At 46.8% G+C, this 19,196-nt stretch overlaps 1 protein-coding gene and 1 pseudogene across 1 annotated transcript; one reads left to right on the top strand and one right to left on the bottom strand.

The window, feature by feature from the left end:
• Positions 1-9,853: 9,853 nt before the first annotated feature.
• Positions 9,854-11,435, bottom strand: LOC118971256 (probable G-protein coupled receptor 160; annotated as a pseudogene).
• A 2,093-nt stretch (positions 11,436-13,528) lies between these two features.
• On the top strand, positions 13,529-17,786 carry GNLY (granulysin). The gene is made up of 5 exons (XM_017674281.3): positions 13,529-13,686; positions 14,143-14,243; positions 14,667-14,768; positions 15,914-16,082; positions 17,629-17,786. The coding sequence occupies exons 1-5, from the start codon at positions 13,635-13,637 to the stop codon at positions 17,637-17,639; spliced, it is 435 nt and encodes a 144-aa protein (XP_017529770.1). The 5' UTR covers positions 13,529-13,634; the 3' UTR covers positions 17,640-17,786.
• The last annotated feature ends 1,410 nt before the right edge of the window (positions 17,787-19,196 follow it).

Raw genomic sequence — 19,196 nt, 5'->3', positions numbered from 1 at the left:
AAGGAAGAGAGAGAGAGAGAGGGAGGGAGGGAGGAAGGAAGGAGGGAAGGAAGGAAGGAAGGAAGGAAGGAAGGAAGGAAGGAGGGAAGGAAGGAAGGAAGGAAGGAAGGAAGGAAGGAAGGAAGGAAGGAAGGAAGGAAGGAAGGAAGGAAGGAAGGAAGGAAGGGAGTCTATTCTTTCCATCATTTATGTGCAGATTAAATTCTGTCCTCCAAGGAGGTCTCCCAGTTTCCCCCCACTTTACTCCATCTCTCTGTCCCCCACTGCCCCCACTGCCCACCTGTCCTTTGTGACAGCTCTCAGCACTGCAGGACCTGCATGTCTACTTGGAGGCCACAATCCAACCTCAGCTGTGACCCCTCCTGGGGTGCCCACACATTCTGTTCTGCCCAGGGTCTTGGGATAGGAGTCTTCTGGGCAGAAGCATGGGGGCCTAGGGAGCCTCTTGGGAGAACCCTCTCCCTAAGGGACAAGGGAGTCAGCCTGCCAGACTTAACACTCTAACAAAGCCTCATTACCAGAAGAGAGGAGGGGATCTGTGCTTTTTAGGGCGCTGGTCTCCCCACAGTCTAGGCTTGCTCCCTCTACTCCCGCCTGGGTCCCAGGAAAGGAGAGAGTAGAGAGGGCTGCCCTGCTAACACCTTTGTGAAAGGCTGGGATGTAAGGATGTTATGTACAGCATAACACAAGAAAAGTAGAAAAAGGCATTTCTTTCAGTGTTGACACCAGGATGAGCCCAGAGACTCCCGGAAATGCTTGGGAGTGGAGGAGACTTTGTAACAGATGAGATTCTTTCAGAGGTTGGAAGGGAGGGACCCTGGAAGTTCAAGTTTTGACTCTGTCATTGACTCAATTTTTAAGCCTATTTTGAGATAACCTGAAGAAATAATGGTTCCATTTATTCATTCATTCACTCAATTAAAAAATATGTAATTCACCATGTGCCAGGCACTCTTCTAGGCACTAGAGATAGAGCAGCGATCAAATCTGGTTAAGTTCTTGCCCTTAGGGAGCTTCCTTCCTCTGCTGCTGCTTAGGATGGCAGGAGTCTTTGTCATTGAACTGTGGTCCCTGGGAACAGGGACTCACCTAATTCATATTTGTGGTTCTCAGAGTAGATACTGGAGGAAAAATGGATAATTCATATTTGTGGTTCTCAGAGTAGTTACTGGGGGAAAACATGGATAACTGCAGTTATCAACCTTAATGGGGCTTTTACCATAGTGGGTGTGCAATATACTTCCTGAATCCAGTGGTCCTGATGGATGAGCCCACTCAGGATGTTAACCTCTTAACACATGACCCTCTCCCAACATGGCGCTTTTGCATTATATCCAGAAACTAGAAATCTCTGAGAGCAAAGGATGAACTAAAGTCAACTTGTAGGCTTTCTTAAAACTAGCAAGAAAAAGTTTGACTTTGGGGAATATCCTTGTTATTTTTATGTTAATTTCAGACTGGGGTACACACCCATCCCCGAACCCATCACTGGGTCAGGGCAATGGAACACATGGCTTGGCTGACAGCAGGCAAGGTCCCTCCCTGCAGAAGGCTGATGAGGGTGGGGCAGTACCTTCCAAGTCTTGGTACTCACATGGAAGAGAGTAGATAGTGGGGGGGAAACATGGGTAACTGCAGTTATCAAGCAGAAACGTTGTCTACTGCAGTCATTGTAGGAAATCCACACACAGCAACAGACAACTGAGAAGGGGAAAGTCCCCTGTAATCCTAGTTTCAGAGAGGGCTTCTGGTAATATTTTTCTGCATCTTTTTCCAGGCTTTTTCCTATGCGTATTTCATTGCATATGTTACATATATGTAGATTTATATGTGTGGTAGGCAGAATGGCTCCCTAAAGATGTCCCATTCCATTCTCCAGAATGTTGAATGTGCCACACTATAACTCCTATGATTAGGTTATATTATATGGTACAGTTGACAGTGAGATGGAGAGATCATCCTGTTGGACTGAATATGATCACATGTTCCCTAAAAACAGAACTTTTCCCAACTGGAAGCAAAAGGGGGGGAAGTCAGAGGGATTCAAGTGCCATTCCTGGCTTAGAAGGTGGAGGGGGCCAAAAGCCAAGGAACGCAGGCAGCCTCCAGAAGCTAAGAATGATGCTGGCTGACAGCCAGCAAGGGAGCAGGGACTTTAGTCCTACAACTGTGTGCACCAGCTCTGCCAATACCCTGGATAAGCTCGGAAGTGGATCCTTCCCAGGACTGCAGGTGACAGTGCACGCTGGCCCACACCTTGGCTCTGGCTTAGTGGTTCACTCAGACATTTGACCTGCAGAACTGTGAGATAAAAAGTGGGTGTTGTTTAAAGCCACAGAGTTTTGTGGTTTGTTATGCAGCAATAGAAAACTAATAAAATATGGAACCATTATTTTACTAAAAAGAGATTATCCTATGCCTAATGTTCTTAACTTTTTTCCACTTAGTTTACCTTGAACGTCTTAGGAAATATGGCTTTAACTCTTTTTCATGCCTGAGTAATGTTTCATTCTATGACTCATACCATTATTTACTTAACCATTCCTTATATCAACAGAATCTTTTCAGGTGTTCAGTATTAGGAATACTGTCTCAAAAAATATGCTTGTGGACTCCTGTGAGTATCTTTAGGCAGGCTAAATCTAAGAATTGCTGGGAGAGCCAACATATTTACATTTTAATGACCACTGTCAATATCTTTCTAAAGATGTCTTGTTGACCTTTGCTCCCATGAAAGAGAGTGTGCCTTTCTCTTTCTTAGAATTGTGCATCTTTTTTTAAATTGTAAAATAAACACAACAAAATGTACCATTGTAATCATTTTTAAATGTATAGTTCAGTGGTATTAAGTATAGTCACCACCATCCATCTCCAGAACTTGTTTATCTTCCAAAACTGAAACTCTATCCATTAATAAATAACTCCCTATTCTCTCTAGCTTCTGGCAACTACCATTCTACTTCCTGTGTCTGTGATGCTGCTACTTTAGGTACCTCATTTGAGTAGAATCACACAGTATTTGTCCTTTTGCATCCGGCTTATTTCATTGGACGTCGTGTCCTCAAGTTTCATCATATAGCTCGTGTCAGGACTTCCTCCTTCTTTAAGGCTGACGTTCCATTGGTAGATACACCACATTTTGTTTATGGAATTGTGAATCTTTTGAAAGGTCCTACAATCGCACCTGTAGGTTGTGTTTACCATCGGTTTGGAGGGAATTTCTGTCCATTGTTAGTTTATGTTCTTTTCTGCTTTCCTGGTCCAGCCTCCAATCGCTCAGGCCTAACAAGGTCCAGAGAGGCCTTGTAGGCCTCTGTGTCGCCCCCTGCAGGAGAGGCTCCAGGGAGTCCCAAGGGGGACCAGGACAGCTATGCCTGGAACTTGTGGAAAATAGTGAGGGAACATGTGGAGCCTGAGGAAGGCGTCTTGAGGAAGAGGTGGCTGGGAGGGGGCAGAGTTCAGACAGCCAGAGGAGGGGAGAAGCCCTGAGGGAGTCTGGCCATTTGAACTGCCTGAGGACAGATGAGGGTGAGGGCACCTTCAGCAAAGGGGAGAGAAGCTGATTCTGACTGGAAGGGCACCAGCCACCAGTCCTGCAGGGACAAGTGGCTTTTCAGAAAGATTGGGTCAAGTCGCTGCCTCTGACGCAGCCCTAGCTCTGCATGCAGTGCTGTTATGGGCGTGGTGTGGAGTGATTGAGGCCTGCAGCTCTGCTTTCAAGAAGCTGGCTGTCTTGCTGAGAAACACAACATGCACTCCTTCAGTAACCAGGAGGCTCAGTCTCAGGAAATTCTGACCACTAAACCCCGGAGCTTAGTGGCTTAGGACCACAAAGGTTTGTCCCATGCCCAAGCTCATGTGCATGGAACTGCTTATCACAGTCACCCTGCAGTACAGGCTGACACAGAGCCACCATCTTGAACATTGTTGCTCACTGTCCCAGGGCACAGGAGAACTCTGGAGGGTCTCGCACTGGCTGGCAAATGCTCCAGCTGCCAAGGGGCAAGCTTTATTTCTGGTCAGATGCCTCATCCAGACCTGGCAGGACTTGCCTAACACACAAGACAGCCAGGACCTGCAGTTCCATTACTCAGGAGAGGCGAAGACTGGAAGTGAGGTGCAGAAGCTGTTGCACTGAGCTGTGGGAACCCCACACCACCTTCCTTCGTGAACACAGAGCACCCCAGGGGTTCAGTCTCTCTGTACCCCAAGTTCCACACACCTATAGATGCTGCTGTGGTCTGTGAGGAAGGAACTTCTTCATTGCAGGCAGATTTTTAAAAAACCTCCTGTTACTTCTCACAGCACCAAATAAATACCTGGGCTTCACATCTTAACTATTGTTTCTTTCTATTTAGATGCACTTGCGTGATTGCTGTTTTCACTCCCTCCGGAATGCAGGTTCCATGAAGGCAGGCCTCCTCTCCTGAGGGCCTGCTGGGGTATCTGGCACAGGGACACATGCAATTAACACTTGCTGAATAAATGGATGTGGTCTGAGGCACGGGTTCTGGGTCATGGGGTGCTTTGCTGACTGGTTGGGGGGACAATCCAGAAGGCCATCTGTGCAATGCTGGGTGAGACCTCCTCCAGGGAAGAGGAACCAGCTCTGAGCTCGAGTCTGCAGCAGGCACCCAGTGCTCCAAGCTGTGCAGAATATGGGACAATTCTGAAAACAGCTAGGTCTGCCCCCAGCCCAGCCCCCAGGGACCCTTGTCCAAGTCCAGGGACAGAATGTCTGTGGGTAAACACTGAAAGAGATACTTCAGCCAAAAATGCTGGGACATGATGGCTCATGTGGCCTACCAGATGGAGAAGCCACAGAGGTGTGAGGGCTGCTCCTCATTTCAGGGTAGGACCCTGGGTGCTTTGGGGTCTCCAGGATGCCAAGGGTCACACCCAGCTTGGCACCCTGGCCGAGGTCACCCACCTCCTGCGGGCCCTGCTGGCAGTGCAGAGGGAGCAGCACCTACCACCAAGTACTGCTGGGAAGAGGTGGTACCCAGCATAGCCACGCCGCAGCTGGCCTGATGTGCAGGTGATAGTCGCAGACATAGTCCAAAGGCGGTTTGTAGGAGGCTTGAGTTTCTGTGATGACCTATCGGGTCGGAGACAACAGATGCAGGGAACATCAGTACCTCAGACTTACCACACATTGGTGTGCCTGGGGAAACTTGGATTAATAATGAAAAAACAAAACAAACTAAAGACGGGTAGCATACCAACGTGCTGATGGCTATTTCTTGGTAGAATTATGTGAGACCTTCACTCATTGTCTTGGCACTAAAAAAAAAATGGGTCTGAAAAAAACAATGACACAAGAGAAAGGAAAACCTCCCTCCTCAAATATTCTAGGAAACCAGAAGCTGCTAGAAAACAATTCATCTTAGTATACATTGTGTCCTATTTTGGTTGTGTGGTGAGGCAGGGCTGGTGTGGATTAAGAGTACTACAGGAGCCCTCCTACACCGTTGGTGGGAATGCAAATTAGTTCAATCACCGTGGAAAGCAATATGGAGGTTCCTCAAAAAACTAAAAATTGAAATACCATTTGACCCAGTAATTCCACTCCCCGGAATTAACCTGAAGAAAACAAAATCCCTGACTTGAAAAGACATATGCACCCCTATGTTTATCACTGGGCTGTTTGCAATAGCCAAGATATGGAAGCAACTTAAGTGTCCATCAACAGATGAATGGATAAGGAAGATGTGGTACATATACACAATGGAATATTATTCAGCCATAAAAGAAAAGAAATCCTATCCATTTGCAACAACATGGATGGATCTAGAGGGTATTATGCTCAGTGAAATAAACTGGGAGGAGAAAGACAAATACCATATGATCTCACTCATTTGTGGAGTATAAAAACAAAGCAAAACGGAAGAAACAAAACAGCATTAGAGTCATAGACACTGAGAAGTGACTAGTAGCTACCAAGGCTGAGGCGAATGGATGGGGGGAGGGGGAGGGGAGAGGGGACTGTTGAACCACTGTGATGTGATGTACATTGGACAATAAAAAAAATAATAATAAAAAAGAGTACTACAGGAGAAGCAGGGGTCCCAAAACATGGAGGGTGAGGCTGGGGAACAGAGTTTTAGGAGGGTGAAAACAGTGTCCCCCATCTTGTGACATGAGGTGGCTGGGCAGTGGCTATGGCAAAGGGCAGGACCAGGACACCCAGGGACAGAAGCCTGCATCAAGTGAGGCCACAGGGGAAGCAGGTCGTTCTGGGATGGAGCTGGTAGGTAGGTGTGATGGGGGCACCGGGGAGAGAGCGCACAGAGTAGGCTGCAAAAGCCCCATTTTGAAGGCCTCTGGATGCCAGGTCTCATCAGCCCTAGAAGTTGCCAGTGACTTTGGAGCTTCTCAAAGGAGAAGACCCAAGCGGGGGTGGTATTGGGATAGGGAAGTTATGAGAAGTTATATGAAGGAGAACAAAAGATGGACATGGATTAAGAAGAGTAAAAGAATTAACTTCTGAGAGCAGAGAACTGGATGAAACCGGGCCTCTCTTGCAGCCTGGAAACTTGAGAAACTGGTCACAGCAGCTCCAGTGAGGCCTGTTAACTGCCTGAGAATTACTCATCTCTCCCTCTGCCACACTCTGAAGTGTGACTCAAATGGTGGTGACCATGTGGTCAGGAGAGCATCCTCAGCTCTCATCAGCAACATCAAGAACAGGTTCGAGAGTCAGTCCCCCATCTGATCTGTCTTTAGTAAGCCAATGAGGTGCACTCAGGAGCTTCTGTCTAAGACACAAAGCAGGGTGTGCCTGTCATTTCCTAACCACCAGCAGGCTGCCCGGGCACCAGAACAGGCCCTTAGGGTCAGCTGATGCATGAACCGTCTCTGTAACATCTGCCTTAGAAGGGCATCTAGGGAGGTGCAGCCAAAAGGTGAGAGGAAACTATATCACATGAGGTCCCATCCATATAAGCACCCATGCATCTTCTCTACCATCCAAACTTCCTTCATTTCCTTCTTGCAGATCAACTCCATCCATCTGTGCAGCCATCTATCCATCCATCAACTACCCAAAGGACACAAGGAAGTGATGGATATGTTCGTTTTATTGACTGTTGTGGTGGCTTCACAGGTATAAACATGTGTCAAGACTGATAAAGTGGTACACTTTAAATGTGTGCAGGTGAGCGTACTTTAATTATATCTCAATGAAGTTGGAAAAAGGAAGGAAATTACTGTGTATCAGTAGATCAAAACTGATGACATGTCAGACACCCATCAAGAGGATGGGTACTCCATGGATTATTCACACAATGGAAGAGTGCTTGGCAGAAGAGAGGAACACACCCTCATCCACATGGACGAATCTCACACATATCAGTGTTGATCAAAAGGCCAGACACAAGAATCCATTCTGTATGATTCCATTTATATACACTTCAAAGCCAAAGAAAACAAGACTATTGCATTTAAGAGTATGTGCTTAGATGGTAAAACTATGGAGAAACACAAGGATGTGCTTATCACTAAGGTCAGGGCAGTGTTAACGCAGTGGAGGTGGGAGAGGGGAGATGAAGGGGGCTTCTGGGGCACTGCAGGCTGCTTGGTCTGGGGTGGTCAACGGATATTTGCTTCATAATAAGCGACTGAGCTGTCCATTTTGTTTGGTGCACATTTCTGGATATGTTTTATACTCATAATTAAGAAAGGAACAATGTGTATATACTATGCTAGTATGGAAAGATAAAAAGAAAGTTTTAACAATAGTTTTCTCTGAGGAAAGAGACTATGGAATGGTGGGAAAGTGGGAGCTTATATTTGTTTTCTTCATGCCTTTCATAACTAAAAGAATTTAAAAATTTCTTCATGCTGTTCATAAATAAAATTAAAAAATTAAAAAATGAGCTCACAGATGATAAAGCAAAGAAGGGGCTGCAGGGTCTGAAGTGGGGATCCAAGTAGAGAAGAAGAAAGAGGCGGGATGGTCTATGTGTACACATGAGTGTGTGTGTGTGGAGTTGGGAGACAGGGAGATGAAGCCGAGGGACTTCGAAGTGTGAGAATGACTTGATCCTTGCTGGCTGTGAGGACGGGTGAGGCCATATTCTCTAGAGGCTGAGAATGATCCTCAACTGACAGCCAACAAGGGAAAGGGAGCTTCAGTTGAACAACCACGTGAAACTGAATTCCTCCAACAACCTGAATGACCTTAGAAGCAGATTCTTCCCAGATAAGAGCTTGACCAGCCAATACCTTGATTTTGCTGTGAGACCCAGAGCAGAGGAACCAGTTAAGAGGAATGCAGACTTCTGACTGACAGACCTGTCAGACTATAAGCAGGTGTTGTTTTAAGCCACTACACTTTTGGTAATTGTTACAACAGTGAAAGAAAATTAATATAGTCATGGGATGACATGGGCAATAGACATGATTTCTCAACCTATTGCATAAGGAGGTCCTTAGGACAATGCTCTATGAGTCAGAGGCTTCTGGGAACAAAATGGGGAGAAATTCATAAATGACACTAAAAGGCTGCATTACTGACCTAACTCCAGTTGGATATGGGAAATGATGGGAAAGATTGGCATTTGGCCTCCTAAGATAATTTAAGTCATCTCTAACACTGATCTACTCTTCAAAGGTACAGCCACATCCTTGTTGACCACAGAGTTGGCAGTTTAAACCATTGGGTTAACAGAAAGAACAAACCTTGCCTGTGCACATGTGCATGTGTGTGTGTGCACCACACTCCCAGGGTTCCTGGAAGATACAGAGGACCAGTGCAGAGGCAGAGCTGCTTATCTTTGGTAGAGTATACTAGACCCCCATCCACTTCTTTCTTTCATAAGAAGGCTATTAGGACTATGCAAGCTGTCTCCATCAGCATTCAAGGCAAGAAACAGGAAAATACTGGTATTTCAAGAGGGAGGGACTTAAAGCAGGAAATTAGGAAATGTTAAGTAACACTGAAGGAGCTGGATCTGGACTGAGCCTCACAGAATACTCCTAGACAATTAAGAACCTGCAATAGATATCTCTGAGGATGCCTCTGAAGCTCAGAGTTCAAACACACATATCTGAAGCTGCCACGTAAGGACTGGTAGGTCAAACTCAAGAAGCCTTTGATACTAGAAGTGCTCCTGCCCACAAACCTCACATTTCCATGACCTCCCAGCAAAAACAGTCAGAAGGGGACAGAAAGATGGCCTTGGGGTCAGCCTCCTAAATTCCATTTGAGTACATCTAATTGTAGAACCTAATTTCACAACTTAACCGAAGCTGCAATGAATTCTGGGAAGCCTAAGTGTTACTTTCCCACCTCTCCCTCTCCAGGTGGAAGGAAGAAAAAATGCAGGGGGAAAGAGTCTCACCACAGTAGCCACCCAAAGATCTTTTTCTTTGTCTTGCTCTCTTCTCCCACATTTGTATTTTGAGTGGTCAACTGCTGCTGAGAATTCTTTCTTTTTTAATTTGATAAAAATGTTTCTTTAAGTTTATATCTTAAAGTTGGCAGTGAATCTTATATTTATACAACAGTTTGCATCCAGAGTTTTGGGGCAACACAAGCAAGAGTGTTAACATCAAATGTTAACTCATTCCACTTTTGTGTTAATAACAAACTAATGTTTGTAATATACAATGTCCCCAGACAGGCATAAACACTTCTCTTGGAATTTTGTTTATAAAAGAAAACACTATTTCATAAATAATATCAGTGCATCAGTATGGACATTGTGGAAAGGTGTGAAATTGAGGTGGAGAAAGCTTCAGTTCAGTGCGTTTTTTATATGTCCTGAATCATCATTCTTTCTCATTTTACAAATTTTGATTCTTACTGTTATAAGTTTTGGTTCATTTTAATGCTGAATTTATTAAAGCATTAACAAATTATTATTGATATAGGCTTTTCAATTTGCTTAAGATTATGAATCATAAGTGAAATGGAGCAGCATTTCCAATTGACCAATGGAACCAGAAGGAATTTGATGTTCTTAAATCAAGCTTGTGACAATTCAATTAATCATCTGTAGCAATGAGAAAACTGACTGAGTATGACCAATGACTGTTCTCAAAATACACTGGAATTTTCTGTACTTTAAGAAAAAAGATGATTACTTTAAGTTGTACAGATGGTAACTAGGTTCCAAGAAAACAGATAATGAGCTTGGGCTAGAGTATTTTTTAAAGCTCATATTACAAGTGCAGTGGGATGAAAAGGGGAAACGTAGGATAGTCTCATTTGTATTGGAAGTTATTCTAATAGGGTCTACCTAGGTCATAACTTAAGAGGTTTTAAAAGCTGTAATTAAAACCATCACTATGGAAAATAACAGGTAGTAACTCTGAATACTGACACAGAAATGACATGGGTAAGAATAAGCATTCTGAGCCTTCAGGCTTTGGAAGATAGCTGGATCTCCCAACTGTAATCATTAAGCAGTAACTTCCTCATTTCGTCTCCCTCCAGCCACTGGTAATCTCTAATCCACTTTCTGTCTCTATGAATTTGTCTACTCTAGATATTTCATGTAAGTGGTATTACACAATATTTATCCAATTTTGTCTGGCTTATTTCACTTAGCATAATGCTTTCAAGATCCATATTATAGCATATATCACACTCTGTTCCTTTTTAATAACTGAATAATATTCTATTACATGGGTAGACCACGTTTCATTAATCCATTCATCAGTCAATGGGCACTTGGATTGTTTTCACTTTTAGCTATTGTGAATAATGCTGCTATGTGTGTTGATGTACAAGTATTTGTTTGAAACCCTGTTTTCAATTCTTTTGGGTATATGACTAGGAATGTAATTGCTGGTTCACATGTCTGTGAACATTTTTGCATAGTCTTTGGATGAATATGTGCCTTCAAATATTTATTGGCTATTTGTATCTTCCTTTGTGAAGTAACTGTTCAAAAGTGGTCCCATTTAAAAAATTAGATTGCTTTATTATTAAAGTAGTTGTTATAATAAAGACTACAAACAGACCCACATTTGTACAGTCATTTGATTTCTGACCAAGGTGCTAAAGCAATTCAATAGGAAAAGGAAGATCTTTTCAACAAGTTGATCTGACACAATGGAACCTAAACCCAGCTTCTTTGAGATGACTCATAGACTGGAATATTGAAGTTGAAACTGTAAAACTCCTAGAAGAAAACAAGAGGGTATCTTCATGACCTTGGAGAAAGAAAAGATTTCTTGAAGAAGATACAAAAAGCAATAACCTTTGCACAGGAACTCTTAGGGGCCTGGGCTTGACTTGCAATGGGCCAATCCTTGGAACCCCTAAGAGGGAAGAGGGTAGGACCCATCCAGATGCTTTTCACATGAGACCTGGATGGAAGCTTGTGACGAACTATGTGAAGTTTGTCTGTACCCCCTCAACACCCCATGCAAGAACTTACTGGAATATCTGGTCTTACCAAACCCTCCACACCAAAGAAAAACATGAGTCATTTTCCGGGACCTTTTCCCCTTTATTAATGTGGTCTTCACACATCAGACCAAGGTTTCTACAGGTGGTGAGAGCAGAGGAGGTCTGCTAAGAGGGGCAGCAATGCCTGAGCTGGCTATGAAAGGGACAGCAGCTCTGCACTTGATGCCCAGAGATAGGGGTAGTGGAGAGCAGGAGTGAAACTTGGCCTTTGCTGTCAGATTGGCCTGAGTTCAGGTCTGCAGACATATTCTTCTTGAGCTGTGTGCCATTGGGCAACTCATGGAACCTTTCTGAGTCTTGGTTTCCTTATATGAGGTGAACCAGTTTGACATCAATGAAGAGGACCCCCAGTCTGAATCTTTGGGGAGGGGTCCAAATGTCTATTTTATGTTTTTTGTTTGCATGATGGCCGCTGCTCAGGCTCCAGAGGCTCCTAGGCCAGTAATCCTCCTGGTCACACCCACCTATGAAGGTGGCCAGAGCAGCCACCATTCCTCAATCCCTCAAACAGCATCTTGACCAAAAGCCTTTGTGGCCCAAGACATTTGGGAAAGGCTGAGAATTAGGCTTTGGTGGACCCACAACACACACTGGCATGTTAAAGGGGTTGAGAAGTCCTGGGAAGTAATCCTGTAGGATGCGGCTGACCCAGCACTTCCACCTGAGGACAGAAACCCACCTTTCCACTTGCTTGACAGCCCTTTTAACCTCCCACAAAACCCACTCTGGGGAATGCTGACCCAGGGTAACAGGCAGCATTTGCCTAGCACGTCACAGGCTGCCAAGCTTCATCGCAGGCACAAACAAGCCACCTTGGACCCCTGTGAGCAAGTGACACAATGCCCAATTTACAGAAAAGGAAATTGGGGATCCAAAAGATGGAGTATCTTGCTCAAGGTGCCCCGAGTTGGGAAAGAGGTCTGCTTGCCTTGGGATGACTCCTCTTTCCTTCTCAGCAGAAGCTGAGTGGAAAGCAGGACCCTGAATGGGCTCAAGAAATACACAGTATTTCAGAGAAAAGGCTGGGTTGAAGTTTAGGAATCCGCTGAAGCTGGGATTCCCAGGGAGCATGAAGAGACGGAGTAACTAGAGAAAACACTGAAGAGGGGCTGGGGGAGGCAGGTGCTGAAGGGACGGTGCCAACCGGTCCTGGCTGGTAGGTGGCCAGCTCAGCAGGTGGAGGCAAAAGACTGCAACTGAGGAAGAAGCTGGGTTCTAGTCCCTGTAATGCCTTCAGTGGGCTGTGTGGCCTAGGTCAGCCTCTCCTGCTCCCTGGGCCTCCGTTTCCTCATCTGAGCCAGAAGGAGCTGGGTTAAGGTTTATCAGACAAAATATGAGATGCCCAGTTTAATTTGAATTTCAGGTAAACAATAAATACTTTTTAGTATAAGTATATTCCATGCAATACTTGAGACATGCTTACCCTAAAAAAATTATTTATTACTTATCTGATATTCCAACTTAACTGGGCAGCCTGTGTTTTTATTACGGATGATGGTCAATGACTTTCATGACACAGATGTAGATCAGAAGCCCAGGGAGCTGGGCAGGACCCCTAGCCCAGACTCACTCACTCCCTTCCCACTGGCTGTCTCTCCCCATACGGCAGGTCACTGGCAGGCTGGGGCTGAACTAGGGTCTGAGAGAAGGTCCAGCCTCCACGATGATGGCAGAGACTAGTGAAGGGCTGGGGTGCTAGTGGGGCTCACGCTTGGGGCTCAAGCCCAAGAAAGCACGGATGGGGGGAGCTGTCAGAGTTCACCCTGAGGGGACTTTTTTTAGATCTGGTTATATCTGGTAGGGCTGCATTGGTTTCAGTGGTGGAGGAGGGGGAGAGCAGGGATATGAGGAGATGGCGGCTGTGGGGACACCAGCCTAGAACCCTGTTAGAGAAGGAAGAGGCAGTGGGGACGCTCACATAGCCACGGCCCTACCTGACCCCTCAGCTGCAGGGACTTCTCCTTCCTTTACTACATGCTGAGCAGGGTGTGCATCACGGCAGCATGGTGGAGGGGTGGGACTATAGGGACTTTGGAGCCTCTGAGGGGTCACCCCTCCCTCCACTTCTCCACAGATTGGTGTCGGTGTTTGTGGTAAACCCAGTGACTTGGGGAGGTGGCCTACAGGAGGAGCAGGGCCTCATAAGGCCAGACTGCTGGGGGCTCAGCCTCCATAAAATAGGGTGTGCCAGGGGCCTCGCAGCCATCCCACCATGACCTCCTGGGCCCTGCTGCTCCTTGCCTCCGTGCTGCTGGCCACTCCGGGTAAGGACCTTCCCCAGTGTCATCCTGACAGCTCCTCCTGAGCTGGGGAAGGACAGTTCTGAAGAGAGGGGCAGGCTGGGCCACCTGACATGGATTCTTTTTGGAAAGAAATAGACAAAAGAAGGACACTCCCTTTGAAAGAAGATGAGGGAAGTTTCCTTTTAGAGCAATCTCCAGCTCTGTGTGTGTGTGTTTGTGTGTGTCAGAGAGACAGACTGAGAAGGGGTGGGAGGTGCATGGCTGGTGGTGGAGGGGTAGCCTTTTCCTCTAGTTTTCCAGGAGGAACTTGAGAGCGTGTTTTTTTTGCTGAGTGTGGGACAGGCCTCCTGGACTCCTCACAAGACGCCACTCCTGTCCTGGGCCCTGGCCATCTCCCAAACTCCCTGCCAGGCAAGAGAACTGAGTTTCTCCTCTTCTCCCTCCTGCAGAGGAATGCTAACATTATTTCTTCCCCAGGCCTGACCTTTTCTGGTCTGACCCCTGAGGGCTCTGACCCGGTGACAGCTGACCTGTGTGGCCTTGGAGAGCCATTCTGCCAGGACCAGTCAGGGCCCCAGGTGCGTGGCTGGCTTCCTGCTTGCCTCCCACAGTGCCTCTCCTGCTCTCCTCCCAGGGCAGAGGGCTGGGGACCTCGGATGGACCAGGGAGGGGCAGGCAGGGCTGGGTGCGAGGATGCAGGTTTGTTCACACTCACGTCTGGAGGGAAGGGGGCTACAGCAGTCTGCCTGGGCTCTCCCCAAGAGGGTTCTCCAGACCAGAGAACAGAAGAGGGGTGAGTACTGAGTTGGGTAAGGGGTTATGGGTGTGGGTGCAGGTTCTGGGGGCTCTCAGTCCCTTGAAGACCAGCAGGAGGGTAGGCAGGGGCCAGCCAGTCTGGTTCAGGCCCTAGAGGGCAGGAAGATCTCAGGTGCTCCTGTTCCCCTCCGGGGACCCTCTGGGATGTCTGAGAGACCATCTCCAGGGGCTTCCTTTCCTGACAGAGTGACCTGCTGACCAACAGTGAGGGGCTGGGCATCATCTGTTTGCACTGTCGGAAGATAATCCGCAAACTGGAGAAAATGGTGGGAGAGAACCCCACAGAGGTGAGGTGGAGGGCTTGGGGAGCTGTGTCCCAGCTGGTCAATGGAGTGGGTGGCCCAAGGTGGGCAGGAGTGGCAGGCTGGGGGGCCAGTTCCCAGTTGGGCCAGAGCTTCTCACCAGGGGATCTGTGTGCCCCTTGAGTGTCTGTGGATGGACTTCAGAGGTCCCCCTGATATTATGGCACTCTGGGGGTGTGAAAATGGGAGGAAGAGTGTATGCATGGTTTGCATCAAATTCCCAAAGGGACCTTGTCCCCAGAGAAGATATACATTATAACCTTTCCTCTGCGGCCCTGATGTGTGTGGCCAGGGCAGAACTTTGAGAGGCTGGCTCCAGAGGGGCCCTGGGTCCTGACTGATAAATCCCAGATCTGTCATTCCCTAGCTGCATTGATTGGGAAGGTCATTAATACTCTCTGAGCCTCAGTGTTCTCATCTGGGGAGTAGGATGAATGATAATCCCTACCTCGCAAGTTGCCTGAATCCTTAAATAAGCTGAAGAGGCGGGATGTGCTTAGCTCTGCGTTTGGCCCTGAGCAAATGCTTAGCTAGTGAATATGTTGTTACCAAGAATCACTGCTTCCCTCTCCTCCCCTCCCTCTCCTTTATTCCCCCTCTACTTTCTGCATCTTGGCTTTGTAGGGCCCACCCTCAGTTCTGGGCATTCAGAGTTATCCTTCTCCGCTGGGATGGCTGTAAAGATATTTCAAAATCGAATGTACCAGGGCTGGTGCTCTGGTTGCTCCTAACCTTCCCCCAACACTCCCTGAGGTGGGGCCCCCAGCCAGGCCTAGCACCCAGCGAGCTTTGCAGGCCCAGATTTTAATGTGGGTCTAGCAGCCGTGGGCACTATTCTCCACACAGAAGACGGTGAGTGGGTGTACAAAGGGCTGAGACCCTCAGAGGGCCAACTGCTTCTTTTGAAAGCCCCTCCAAGCCAGGTTTGGGCCAGAGCCTTAGGGACTGGGAGCGAGGGCTGGGCCTTGTCTCTCCAGCCTCTGCTTCCCTGACCACCCGGCACCAGCTCCTTGCTCCCAGCATCCCATCACCAGAGCTGCCCAGGCTCTCAGCTGCTGGGTCCTGCAGGGTGGCAGAGCTGGGCAGGGCTCCCTTGAATCTCATGTCCCGCCACGGCACTGCCGCTGCAGGACACCATCAGACAGACTGCGTCCCGGGTGTGCAGAAAGATGAAGCTTCTGTACGCCCCCTGCAAGAAGATGATGAAAAGTTCTCTTCGTTTCATCTCCCGGGATATCATGGCTGGCAAACCCCCCCAGGCAGTCTGCGTGGATCTCAGGATATGCAAACCTGAAGCAGGTGAGCGCAGAGCTGTCAGCAGGGACTCATTCCTGGAGGGCCACAGACAACCTCCACAAATGTGTGGGACACAATTTAAAAATGCAAAAAGACATCTGTCATTGACAGCTGCCCTAAGCAGCTCACATGTGTCCCTCCAAGCTTCCTTGTTGTGGAAGGAGCAGTCCACAGTGAAATCGGGTCTCCATCTCTCCTCAGCAGTGTGACCTTTGACAAATAGTTTAACCTCTCTGAGCTCCAGATTCCTAATCTGAGAAGGAGGGATAATAATCCCTTTTTCTGAGGTGGGAAGGAGAATTGAATGAGATCATCATGTTTGTTTGTTTATTTATTTTATTTTTGCTATCATTAATCTACAATTACATGAAGAACACTATGTTTACCAGGCTCCCACCCTCACCAAGTCCGCCCCCACATACCCCACTATAGTCACTGTCCATCAGCGTAGCAAGATGCTGTATAATCACCACCTGTCTTCTCTGTGTTGTACAGCCCTCCCCATACCCCCCCATAACACTATACATGCTAATCGTAAGGCCCCCTTTCTTTTTCCCCGCCCTTATCCCTCCCTTCCCACCCATCCTCCCCAGTCCCTTTCCCTTTGGTAACTGTTAGTCCATTCTTCGGTTCTGTGATTCTGCTGCTGTTTTGTTCCTTCAGTTTTTTTTTTTGTTCTTATACTCCACATATGAGTGAAATCATTTGGTACTTGTCTTTCTCTGCCTGGCTTATTTCACTGAGCATAATACCCTCTAGCTCCATCCATGTTGTTGCAAAATGTAGGATTTGTTTTCTTCTTATGGCTGAATAGTATTCCATTGTGTATATGTTCCACAACTTCTTTATCCATTCACCTACTGATGGACATTTAGGTTGTTTCCATTTCTTGGCTATTGTAAATAGTGCCTCGATAAACATAGGGGTGCATCTGTCTTTTTTAAACTGGGCTGCTGCATTCTTAGGGTAAATTCCTAGAAATGGAATTCCTGGGTCAAGAGATGATCATGTTTAAAGAGCTTGACACCAAGGAATTGTCCTTCAACTGGGATATTTGAGAGACATCAGAGACCTGATCAAACTCCATTCCCCCAGCCCAGCACAGGTTCCTGGGGATGGGAATGAGGTCACATCCTTTTCCATGACACTAGGGCCTGAGAGCTGGGATGGGCAGTCTTGCGGGCAGGGAGGCTTTCCCAGCATCTTCCAGCAGGCTGCCCAGGCTGTGCCCGGAGAGAACAAGTCACAGCTGCAGGAGCTGGGGCTGGCAAGGGGCCCCTGTGGTGGGCTCTGGCAGCCCATCTGACCCTTACTGATGCTTCCGGGCTTGATGATGGTAGATCACCCTGGAGTGTGAGGTCCCCACCATTTCCTGTCATTGGAGCCTGAGGCTTTTATCTTCAAATCCCCACAACCTGCACAGGCTCCTGGCTGGGGTTCAGGATGTAACTCCGGGTGTGTTCAGCAGGGACAGGTGGCTCTAAGTTCCCGTTTTCCACGAAGACCCCTCCCCCCCACTGCTCACAGTTTGCTCTTCTCTCCACTCCAGGTCTCTTCTGAGCCTCTGAGGCCTCTGACCCCACCCTGGGGAGGAAGCACAGAAATTCCAGCAAGCTCCTCCCTTCCTAACTATCCTCCAAGCCCTCTAATCTATCTCTTTCCACTGCCTCCCTCTTGAAGAAGAATAAAATGTTATGCAAGATTTTAGCCACAGCTTCTTTTCCTTCCATGGATTTCAAGGGAGGGGCTTGGAGGCTCAGGTGACTCATGCATTCATTCCATAAATATTTATTGTATATCTCACTCACTGTTCTCAGTGCTAGGGACTTGGTGGTGAACAAAACACTTTAGCAGCTCTCACACATATAGTCATGAAATACTTACTAAGCACCCACTAGAGTCACATGTTACTCCAAGAAGCTGGGGTACAGAGCAAATATGCCCCCAGAAACTCTTAGACCAGCTGGGGAGACCAGCAGGATTATAGTTAGAGTTCTTTTGGGTACAAGGGACAGAAATCCATCCTTTTGCTTCTCTCAGCAGATAGCCTCTTTTGCTGCTTTGGGGGACCATATTATTTAGGATTCTTTTGGTTGCAAGCCCATTCTGGCTTAAATAAAAAGGTAATTTATTGGCTCAAATAATTAACCAGTCCATAGCTGGCTTCAGGCACAGAATAATTTAGAAATTTGTGGTGGCACCAGAGCTCTTCAATTCTGCTTCTCTGCCATTCTCTCAGTTCTTCCCACCTCTGTATATTTACACCATGAATTTGCCAGATTGACTCAGGCTAGGTCATGGCAGCAGAAATGGCTACATCAGGTTGGAACTTGATATCTTTATGGTACATCATTGGAAGAGAGAATTCTTTGGAAGAGCCTGTCTTCCAGTAGCTCCTTTGGAGGAGAAAGGAAGCTGATTTCCCAGAAACCCCAGTAGACATATCCTCAGTTCCATTGGCCTGCATGGGTCAGGTGCCCATTTGAACCAATCACCATGTCCAGGGGTATGGGATATATTGATTAGCATAAGCCAAGTCAGAGCATACCCCAGAAGCTGAGATAGGGGTCCTTCCTGCTCTAACCTCTTGGTTGAAATCTGGGAAGATATTGCTGCTGGAGGAGGGGGAATGGATACAGGCCCTCAGGAGGAGCGATTTGCAGATCAGTCAGGGTTCAATCAAAAACACAGTTCAAAGGGACAACCAAATATGAAATCTGGATCAATCTGAGTATCAAAATAGGTAATGACAAGAACAGATCATAAGCCATTGTATTAATTAGAATCCATGAACTCATATAGAAATAAATAATAAATTAATAAATAATAAGGGAAAAGGGAAAGTGGTCCCTTACAGTAGAGTGCCAACTAATAAATGTAGACATAGTTGCAAAGTTTATGCCCACAAAATACTTAGTAACTTGATATTAATCAATAAATTCCATGTGTAGTTAACAGTAGAGAAACAGGTGATGAACATTAACATCATGACTAATGGGACAGGTTAACATCATAGGCCTCATGATGTCATACATTGAGAGAAACATAATGTGTTTCTGTTTTCTTGGCCAAAATGCATAAATCCTGAGGAAACACGAGACAATCTCAAACTGACAT

The sequence above is a fragment of the Manis javanica genome, chromosome 1 (genome assembly GCF_040802235.1).
Source record: "Manis javanica isolate MJ-LG chromosome 1, MJ_LKY, whole genome shotgun sequence".
NCBI lineage: Eukaryota > Metazoa > Chordata > Mammalia > Pholidota > Manidae > Manis > Manis javanica.
This window is presented reverse-complemented; position numbering and strand designations above follow the sequence as displayed.

Bases quoted from the DNA above. Each gene is read 5' to 3' on its own strand.
- GNLY (XM_017674281.3), top strand. From the start codon at position 13,635: ATGACCTCCTGGGCCCTGCTGCTCCTTGCCTCCGTGCTGCTGGCCACT. The intron at 13,687-14,142 runs GTAAGGACCTTC...TTTCTTCCCCAG, and splicing joins CGTGCTGCTGGCCACTCCGG to GCCTGACCTTTTCTGGTCTG. The intron at 14,769-15,913 runs GTGAGGTGGAGG...CTGCCGCTGCAG, and splicing joins TGGGAGAGAACCCCACAGAG to GACACCATCAGACAGACTGC.